The sequence below is a fragment of the Cyanistes caeruleus genome, chromosome 1, assembly GCF_971803275.1.
Source record: "Cyanistes caeruleus chromosome 1, bCyaCae1.hap1.1, whole genome shotgun sequence".
Classification (NCBI taxonomy): Eukaryota; Metazoa; Chordata; class Aves; order Passeriformes; family Paridae; genus Cyanistes; species Cyanistes caeruleus.
This window is the reverse complement of record NC_141701.1, coordinates 39,409,529-39,420,140: the sequence shown is the minus strand read 5'-3', so window position 1 is coordinate 39,420,140 and position 10,612 is coordinate 39,409,529. Positions and strand designations below refer to the sequence as shown.

At 48.1% G+C, this 10,612-nt stretch overlaps 1 protein-coding gene across 1 annotated transcript in view; it reads left to right on the top strand.

Moving 5' to 3' along the window:
• Positions 1-1,855: 1,855 nt before the first annotated feature.
• The window catches only part of XKR4 (XK related 4), a 211,851-nt gene continuing 203,094 nt past the window's right edge, over positions 1,856-10,612 (top strand). The window contains exon 1 of the mRNA XM_086888017.1: positions 1,856-2,768. Within this exon, the coding sequence (XP_086744143.1) occupies positions 1,927-2,768 (842 nt within the window). The 5' untranslated portion in view covers positions 1,856-1,926. The remainder of the gene's footprint in view (positions 2,769-10,612) is intronic.

Below are 10,612 nucleotides of genomic sequence, written 5' to 3'. Positions count from 1 at the left end.
TAATTTCCTAAAGGCAATTTTAAACTTACCACGTACATTTAAGAGTTAGAAGGCAGATTTCTCAGCTGTCCATATGACTTCTTCTGTTTAATTAATGAAGTTAAAGGGACTATATTTAGTCACAGAGCTTAACATAACACTACCCTATCAGACTCACTGCCATTCCTATTAAGATATTCTAGCAACGTGGTTGAAAGAACTCACTGCTCTATTTTAAGAAGGGAGAGGGCATGCTCATAAAATATTCCAGAGGCTTAAAAAAAAATAAAAATTTAAAAGGTGAAGAGGTCAATTAGTTGCTCATCCCGCATGGTTGAAGATGCGGGACAGAGAGGGCAGAAGGGCCAAGGGTGGGCGGTAAATGCGCCCCACCCCGCCAGCAGCCCTGTGATTCCCGTGTGACTCTTGGACGCCGGATGCTGGTGGCCTCCCGGGACCGGGTAGCCACCGTTCGCTTGTGTCCCCCGCCGGGCTCCGAGGGCGACGCCGGGCCCCCCGGGGCAGTCTGTGTTCCGCGGCGGAGAGCGGCGCCGGCTCCGCCCGGGGCGGCTGCTCCCGACCTCGGCTGCTCCCCCCGCCCCCAGCGGGAAGTGCCGGCGGAGCCAGCTCTGCTACCGAAACACCCGGGAGAGCTCCGAGGAGCGACCGCGCTCTCTGAGCAGCCGGGCTTGCGAGGAAAGGGGCGGGGAGCGGTGAAAGGCGTCGTGAGTTCGCCTGGTGAATTTTACGCCTAAAATACGGTTTCTCCAGGTGGCGGAATAAAACGGTGTCTCCTCACCTTCCCCCGAACGCCTCTGAGGCAGTGTGAGTCACGGCACAATCCGAGAACTGCATCTCTCAACAGCGTTTCACAAAGTTAGGGGAGCGTCGGCAGCGCTTCCTACGGGACGGCCGGACCGCGGCCGCCGCCCCGCTCGGCAGCGGCCGGGCCGGGCGCTCCGCGCGGCTCCGCGGTGCGGGCCGGTGTCGGGCGGCACGGCGGGGCATCGCCGGCCGCAGCTGCCCCCAGACACCGCGCTGGGGCGGCAGCAGCGGCGGCTCCCCCCAGTCCGAGGATGCTCGCTCGCAGGGCGAAGCCCGGGGGGACCCCCGCCCTCCCGGACGCCCCGTCCGCATCCACCGCGTTCCGCCACTCCACCCTCCGCGCCGGAGGGGCGGACGCGACCCGAACTGTTCGGAGGACACCGGAGATCGGCAGCGGAGCCGGCGGCAGCGCCGCGAAGCCCCTGCTCCCGCGGCCCCGGCCCCGGGGGGCGCCGGCCACACCCCACCTCTCCCCGCCGACCCGCTCCCTCGCCGCCGCCGTGCCCACCTCCCCGGGCCGGGCAGCCGAGACACCGCCTCCCCCCGCCGCCGCGGGGCCGTGCTCCGCACCCTCGGGGCAGCGCCGCGCCCTCCCCTCCCGGCCGCCGAGCGCCCCCTTCCCCGCCCCTGCGCCAGTGCCGGTGCCGGTGCCGGGCGGGGGGCGGTGGCAGCGAGGGAAGAGGGATGAGGTCATCCTCTTTCCCGGCGTCAGTCAGCTGGGTGGTGGCGGCAGCGGGTGCGGGCGGAGGCGGGCGGGGAGGCGGGTGCGGGATGCGCTGCTCCGGGCAGCGCAGCCCTGCCTGCTCCCGGCTCGAGCAGAGCGCGGCGGCGGCGGCGGCCCCGGCACCGCCGGCCCCCGCGGAGGCGGCGGCGGGGCGGGCGGGCTGAGCGCGGCTCCCCGCAGACAGGCGGCGCTGCGGACGCGGCCGCCGCGGAGGAGCCGCCCGCGGGCGCGCAGCCCGGCGCGGAGCGGGGACAGGGGACGCGGGGAGCGGCGGGTCCGCGGCAGCGGAGGGCGGGAGGCAGGAGTCAGGAGGCGGAGGAGGAGGAGCAGGAGGAGGCGCGGGATAAAGGAGCGCTCGCTGCTCCCGCTCGCTCTCCAGCGGGGCTGAGGGAGGCATCATGGCCGCGAAGTCGGACGGGCGGCGGAAGATGAAGAAGGGCGGCGAGGTGGCGTTCACGCCGCTGCAGAACTCCGAGCACTCGGGCTCCGTGCAGGCGCTGGCCCCGGGGCTACCCGCCGGCGCCGGGCCGGGCGGCGGCAGCGACGACGATGAGGCGCCCGGGGGCGGGTGCTGCAGCGGCGGCGGCGGCGGGGACGGCTCGGGCGGCGGCTCCCGGTGCTGCTGCTGCTGCTGCAGCGGCGGCAGAGGAGGAGACGGCGGAGGGGGCGGTGGCGGGGGCTCCCGGGGCTCGGGCGGGGGCTCGTCCTCCTTGTGCCTGCGGCTGGGCAGGGAGCAGCGGCGCTACTCGCTGTGGGACTGCCTCTGGATCCTGGCCGCCCTGGCCGTGTACTTCGCGGACGTGGGCACCGACATCTGGCTGGCGGTCGACTACTACCTGCGGGGCCAGCGCTGGTGGTTCGGGCTCACCCTCTTCTTCGTGCTGCTGGGCTCCCTCTCCGTGCAGGTCTTCAGCTTCCGCTGGTTCGCGCACGACTTCAGCACCGAGGACAGCGCCGCCGCCGCCGCCGGGCACTGCCCCGCCGCCGAGAGCAAGCTGCTGGTGAGCAGCGGCTCCGCGGCCGCGGACATCGACGCCGCTCGCCCCAGCACGCCGCAGAGACAGGCGTCCACCGCCAGCAAGGGCAACGCCACCAACAGCAGCAGCAACAGCAGCAGCAACGCCGCCGGCAGCGGCGCCGCCGGTCCCCGCGCTGGCGGCGGCCGGTCCGCGTCTTGCGCCTTCTGCATCTGGCTCCTGCAGTCGCTCGTCCACATCCTGCAGCTGGGGCAGGTCTGGAGGTGAGGAGCGGGGCGAGGGCGGTGCGGGGGCCGGGGCTTGAGCCCCTGGTCACGGGGGAGCGCGCCCGACCGCGGGCGGGACTGCGCCCGGCGAGCGGCCGCCCGCCCCACCTCGGGGTCCCTGTTCGGGACAGCGCGCCCCGGCCCGCCGGGGTGACCGGGCTCCCGCGGGGCTGTCCGGGCGCGGGGTGCCGAGGGGAGCCCCGCCGGGTGCCGGAGCGTCCCGTGCTACACGGGTCGTCGCTCCGGGAGGCGCCCGGCTGCCTCCAGCCCGCGCAGCACCAGGTGCCCACAACCTCCTGGGAAACCTGCGCCGCAGGCTCGGTTAAATGAGGGAACCGGTGGGGAAAAGGGGACATACCCCGGTAATGCACATTTGGTCTCCTCACATGTGGCCAGCACACTGTTGCGGCCAGCAGGGAACTTCACTGGCAGCGAAGAGTTACTTTCCAGTAACGCCCTGATGCCGTGTTTTGAGATTTATGAATACATATGCCGCGAACATCCTTGCTATGCATATCCATTTTCTATATACATGATGTATTAAAAGAATGTCTTCTTAGTCAAAGTTTTGAGTAGCAGTTCTCAAAACCATCTGCAAGCGACGTACTGTGCGTTACAGAAAGGATGCGCTGAAGTAGGTTGCGAAAGACACTTGCTGGAAAAGGAGATGACATCATAGTTTTCAAAAGTAAAGTTTTCCTTCAGTTTTAGCAAATTTCTGGGAAAGATTCATGTGGAACCTGAATGCCCTGCAAATACATTTAGTGCTGCCTGAAAAGTGCAGAGTTCAGAAGGTACAGTGCGTAAAGAGGTAAAACTTTCACATAAAATTTTAGAAGATAGATGCTGTGTTGAAGAAGGTCATGCAGTAGGGCAAGTGCAGCATTGAAAAATGCCTTTTGTGTTTCTTGTCTGATAGCTGGAAGTAAATTATATCATCCTTCTCTTTTGGAAACACTCAGGACTTTTCACAACTACTTCATTAGGCAGTTCAATTTGTTGTTACTGTAAACTTCTAATGATGGCACTTTTAATATCTGTCTCATCATTTTGGGCAAAGGCTGTCTTTTGCTCTGTTAACACAGCACCCAGTACAGCTCAGTTCTGCTTGTGGCCCTTAAGCATCAAGGAGTCCAAGTGCTGCTAGATAGCTGATCAAAGATTTTGGGATGCCACAACTAAGTACCTTTCACTTTCCAGAGTATTTGGTTTATTGTAGCAAATTCAATTTTCTAAACTTGTGAAACTAACTAAATGTTACAGGTGTGCTCATATTAACAATGACATTACTTGAAAGGGAAGCAGAATTTTGAACAAAAAGTGATGCTTTGTTTCAGATCTTGAATACTTGTATGCTCCTCTGTGTTCTCCCTTCAGAGCAGTTTAACACAAGTTTAGGACTTTCTGAATGTGATGGGTTTTGTGTAATGTTTAGCTCCCACCCTGCAGAGTTAGAAAAGTAAGTACAGTGGCTTAAATTGTACTTAGAAATTCATGTTGATACTAAAACATACAGAAGTCAAACAGTGTGGATCATGCTTAGTGGCAGAGAAGAGAGTTTTACAATGTCTGGTGTCACGACTCTGTATTGAAGAACATAAAGAGCAGGGAGGGCTGTGGGTGGAGCAGGGTGGGATCCAGCACTGTACAGCGCTTCTGTTAGATGAGGTATCTGGGATTTAGAGCTCTCCAGCTGCTTGCTTTTTGATGAAGCACAGTGTCTTTCAAGATTTTCTCCTTGCAAAAGCACCTAGTCCTCTATATTTAAAGCTAGATGAGTCTCTTTTGATCATATGTAGCTTTTCTTCATGTTTTATGTGCAGCAGTGTAAGACTATCAGAATATTAAACTGATGAGGCATGTTAGGATATTATTTATGATTTAGCCTGTTACACTTTTTTTCTTTTTTTTTTCAGTGAAACAGAGACATCAAATTGCTTGTCTCTCAGTAACTCTGTAGTATTTATTTGCAGTTTTCCACAAACTTAGAAATTATATGGTCAGCAATATGGAGTGTTTCATATCAGCACTTCATAGTTAATTAAAGTGGATTCATTTTAATTCCCTACATACACTCCTGATTAGGGAGAGCCTTTGGAGACATCTACAGTTAATAATCAGCACCAAAGAGAAGAGGTCACATCAAACCCTGAGAAACTCTGTACATAAGCATGGTGTCAGAACTAACATGATCTGTAGAAATTTTCTGGAAAACGGTGTCTCTAATCAGACACTTAATACTCCAGAACTTTTACTGCACAGTGTAACATTGGCATTGGCTTGAGCAAATAGCTGAAGCTGTTTAGGCTGAAGGATGATCTGAAGTGTTTTCCAGTTGCCTGTGTTTGGAGACTAGCTCCCTCTTTGATACAGCTGAGCAGACTGTGCTGTCTGTGTGAGCACCGCAAGTGCACACGTCCTGGGGTCACCATCCCAACAGTTGACAAAACCTGTTACCCTTTGTTCTGTGCCTCTCATTATGTTTTTTATTAGCTTTCAGATTTTTTCTTCTTTTTTTACTTTTGTCCCTGGTTAAAGGTCTCCTGTAACTACATTTAAATTTTCTGTTACTTATGGCACTGAATCTCCCGCAAGTAAAAATGACAGTAATATGTCTGTCATTTCTCTCTCAGGGAATGAGGAGAAATTTTGCTTGTGCCTGATTCTCAAGCTACTGAAATTTGTGATCATTCTGTTTTCATGTGGTATTTGTTGTCTTCTGTCTCCTGCTCTTAAAATTAATGAAATCCTGAGGTCTTCAATTTCCCTTTATTTGTCCCATTGCCAAAGATTTTGGGGGCAATGGTGTCAACATCAGTTTAAGGAAGCCCCCCTGAGGAAAGAGTGGTACAGCTGAAAATTCCAGTGCTCTTAATATTCTTGAATTAAATAAAAAAAAAGTTGTAATAATGTGTTTTTAGTGATTAGTTCTGTCAGAATGACTTTTTACAATTTCAAAGCTTTTCCTCTGAGATTAATTTTTTGTTTACAAACATACTGAAAGCCAGATCATTGAAAATGATTATGTGTTAATTTTAACTAAATGTGCTAATGGGAAATGAATGAGGTCTTTAATGTGGCATGGAACAATTCTAGAAGTAAGAAATCTAAAATTACTACAACAGTTTTTATTCCTAGAGTGTGAAAAAGGGAAGCTGCAGGAGCAGCTAAGATGCCAATCAGTTCCGAATAAAACAGTTATTTATTTTTCTTTTGAAATTGGTGTAACTTTCCTCCCCCCCAAAAAAACTTCAGAATATCAAATTGCTCCTTTTTGAAGAATATATATATATATATATATATATATATATATATATATATATTATTTTTTTTCCTCTGGGGTTTGGCTGTTCATGGACTTCCTGATAACATGGTCCACTTGTTAAAATGCCAGTGAAGTCTCTGAGGATCTGCTTGCCAGAGCAAAGTGCAGCAACTGGGTATTTGTTGGCAGCTAATTTCATGTTAAAATATGATCACTGATGAGATTCTGCATTCAGAGATAGATACAAATACATTTCCTTATCCATTCTTCTGGTGTGTTCTGCTTTTCACCAATATTAGGGCATGGAAACCACACTATGGAACCCTCTTCTCCCAAGCAGCTGCTGTGAGAGATCTGTCTTATTATTAGTAGACATTGGGGGATACAAGGAGCATGTAAGGCACAGGGTGTTTCTATTCTATTGAAAGGAAAAAATGAAAGTGGATGCTTTAATTTAGAGTCTGTAAGGACCTCTGTAGAGGTCTATGGGCCAGTAGGATTCAGATAAACTGTTGCCCTTTGAGCTGGGCCTGAGAGTATATAACCACTGCCTTTGAGCAGCCCTTTGATTGACTAAACTTCACAGGCTTGGACATGACTTTCAGATTTTGCTGTGGCTTGCAGGACTTGGTGAATGGATGTAAGAGATCATAGCGTTGATTTGGCATCTGTGGAGCTGGTTCATTTCCTTAAAAAAAAATTTCTGGCTGAGGTTCCTTTGGTCTGGCAGTATTCAGATAGCCATGCTCCTGAAGTTGGGTAAAGGGATCCTGAGAGTCAGCCCTGGGAGAACTGTGGGCTGTGGGAAGTTGGGTGAACAAGAGGAGGAGACTGGAGGATTTGCTGATGCCCATCTTGTGGTGTCTGGAAAGCAAGAAGTAGCTCCCTGAGACAGCTCCTGTGCCTTGCAGCAGGGTGGTGTGAGCAGGCTGCCTTGGTGCTCGGAGTGCTTGGGAGCTCCCACAGTGTCTGTCATTTTGTCTGAAAGGCTGCAGTCAAAATGCCTGAAAGGGAACTGTCAAGTTTCTGTAGCTAACAAGGCCAGAGGAAGGGTGAATCACTGGAAAGAGGACTGGAAATTACCCTTTAAAATTATTTCTGGATAGCTGAAGCAGTACTGAGATAACTAAGTACATCCCTCCCAACAGAGTGAGGGGGTTTGACTGAGACTTCCTAGCTCTGTGGGAAGCCACCTAGAGAAGGAGGAGGACACACCAAGTTACTTACTTGTCCTTTCTGGTGGCATTGTCCTGGACAGGTGTCTGTTCCAAAGTGGCTCTCATTCCCTGACAAATTTGCTATGCTTTGGCTATATCTGTTTATGTGTGGTACTAAGAATCCATTATTTTCATCATCCTTCTGGTTCTTTGGAAAAAAAAAGGACTCGGAGCAAGGCTGTAAAGATGGTGTTGGATTCTGAGAACAGGTTGAGTTGTAGTTTCTCTGGTGCCATGTGGAAACATTTTTCACAGATCTGGATCATCTGCCAAAGAAAAACTTCACTTCTACAATAACTTGACCCTCAGAAGTTTGGGGTTTTTTTTAAAAAAAAGGGAAATGGTGTTTGCCATGCATATGAGAAATCCTTATGTCTTCTTCACCATTGACCATGACTTGCCCACTAAAGTGGAAGTGTGAGCAAGGTAGTTCAAATTGAGAAAGAAACATCATCAGTCTTAGTTCAATTCCAAACTTAAATAGGTTCATTTGTTTTCACACTTCTGATCTACATAGTAGTTTTGACACTTTTGTTCAGTAACTACGTAGGAGTTTGGTGTAGTTATGTGGTCAATAATTCCAGCTGCCATTGGACTTCACAGTAAGATGTGATAATATCTCAATCTGACACCAGTTTTTCCCATTGTTTTGAAATCTGTCAGAAAATTTGTCACATGGAGTCCAAATTTATGAATCATAGCCATTTCCTAGACAAGATTATTGCATATCCTCCCCATCTGTCTCTTAGTGTAGCAAGATGCTGCCACTCAGCAATGCCGTATTTCTTTTATTGAGTTACTGCGGTGCTTGAGTTAAAATCCTACTGATTAACTATTTTTCTTGTATCTTTAGGTCTCAGGAAAGGTTAAGGGCTGTCAGAAAAAGGAAATAAAGTTGTGGTTTTTTCCCTGCTCTGTAGGATTAGAAGGAGCACCCTGTAAGTGGCCTGACCACATTTAAACTTTTGGTAATATATTAATCAGAATTTTTGGGTTTTTTTCATTCCCCCTTTTTTTCTTTCTTTCCTTTTTTTTTCCCCTTCTCTTTTCTGAAGGCAGTGGTATGCAGATGAAGTCTGTGCCTTTCGTATTTTTTTAGAAACACAGGAGTGAAGCTTTACTATATTCTTAAAAATCTCTTACAAGTCTGCATACAAATCAGATTTGGTATTCAGTTTATTCTAATAACCTTAGCTATGTGTAAAAGATACTGATGTACTTTAGAAGAAAGATACTGTACTTTAATAATTAACAAGCATTCTCTCTGTAGAGAATATTTATCAGTTACATAAGTTTTCAGATTTTCAAAGGACTGCTTAAGCAGTGTGATTGTGTGATTTCTGATCAGACAATTGGCTTAGTAGGAAAACTAATATTTTATACACAGAATGCTTTCTAGAAATGTATATATGAGAAGAATTTATATTTTTCTTTCTCCAAGAGTGGAAAATTGGTAAGATTGCAAGGATCTGTTTCAGAGGGTTTCATGTCACCATATATAGGTATTATTCCAGAGTCCTTTGTTGCTATGAAGGAATGACTGTATGTACGTACCATGAATTCAAAGAAATGCATCGCATCACAATTTTTTTCTAGATGTAACAAACTTGCAGAAAGTTCTTGAAACCAGTAAGGATTTTGGTTTTGGGTTTTTTTATTGTTAACATTTCTGTTACTTACATCAAGGAAAGTATTTCTGAAAGGTCTGCATGTCCACATCTCTTGTGGGAAAGCAAGAACCTGTAACACCACAGTGACCTGTAGCCTCAGTTATCCTCCTTCATTCTTCAGGTTATTAACATCACAGTTTAACTTATTCAGAAGAATATTCTCCTTGTCTACTGGCTTAGTCCTTATTATTTGTCCATAAGAACTGACTTGGCCACAAAGATACAAAAGCCCTAGTAATGCTAAAATTAAAACAATTCCTCTTTCACTTATAACAGTGTTACCTTGTTCTTCTGGCTCTCTGTTCCAATTAAGTAGCTTTTAATGTATGGCTGATAAATCACAACAGTGACTTACATTTTCAGTAAACAGGTTGTTTGGGAGGAATTTATCAGGCACAGACAAAATCAATAGCTCTTTTGCTTGCACTTCAAGTAGAAATTTTTGTTTGCTAAAGTGTATTTACAAAGTGGTGCCTTTTTTGTCAATTTTAGCACAGCTGTCAGTTGTATGCATTGTGTCAAGTGGACATACAGGCGTGAAAGAGGCAAACAGGCTATAAAAAGGACTGCTTTGATTTATTTGATTTTTAAAATGAAAGGATGCTCTTATAAAAGAGCACATGAGAGAGCATGTAGAAAAGGAAGATGGTTCTGAAAAGACATGGGAATATCAGTTAATACTCCTAACTATGTACCTAACTCCAGTTTATTTCCTTTCAGCCACTGACCAAAGAGAAATGATTTGAATAATTTCCTAAGTGACTGCTTGAGAAACTGTAGAAGCAGGTTGGAAAACAGAAGAGGTGTATGTCTGGGAAAACTCACAGCAAAAATGTTAGATACACAAAGAAAATGCAAGATAAACTCTCACTGCAGTGAGTAGTCATCTGAACAATGATAAATAAAAGTGTGAGTTATCAGTCTGGCATAAGCTGACAGGAAAGAGAGTACTCTAGAACATCTTTTCATAAATTTTAGAATAAAAAAATAATAGGTCTGGGTATATATTTTTCCAAGAGATTTTACCTGAATTTTCTGACAACCATAACATGAGTTATCATTTCCCCATGGGCTCTGATTGCTGAAGTGGTTTCTTATCACTCTGTTCTCATTCTGTTTCCCTGCCTGAATGGCTGAAATGGGTTATAATGTACTTTTTCCCCCAAGATAAAATAATTGCTATATTATGTTATTATTTTCATTACTTTTCCTTTGACAAGACTGTGCTGTTCAGTATGTTCAAGATTTATATGGCGAGCCATATAAATCTTTTTGATTGGCAGGGAAAATCAGTGGGGGTGGTTAATGTTGTCAGTCACAAATGATTTGATGTCACAAGCTGGAGCACATGGAGCTAGACTGTTTTGTGGGGTGTTTTCAAATGAATTTTAGCAGGTATATGACAGGGAAAGTACCTACTTTCTGTTCCTCTAAAGTTGGAAGGTGTGACTTAGATGAGACTAATGTACCAAGGATGGTGCCAGCTGCTTTAGAGATAGAGGCAGAGGTTTTATGGTGAATAAAAAGTGAATTAACCTACAGGTGGATGGACAGTTTTCCCTATCTCTGTCAGCTGTTATATATCAGACTGATTTAAAAATGAAGGTTAGCATTGCCACTCTTTTCAACATTACTTGCTTTAGTGGGGTGTTTTCATGTAAACATCTGACCTATTCTATGATCCTGCCA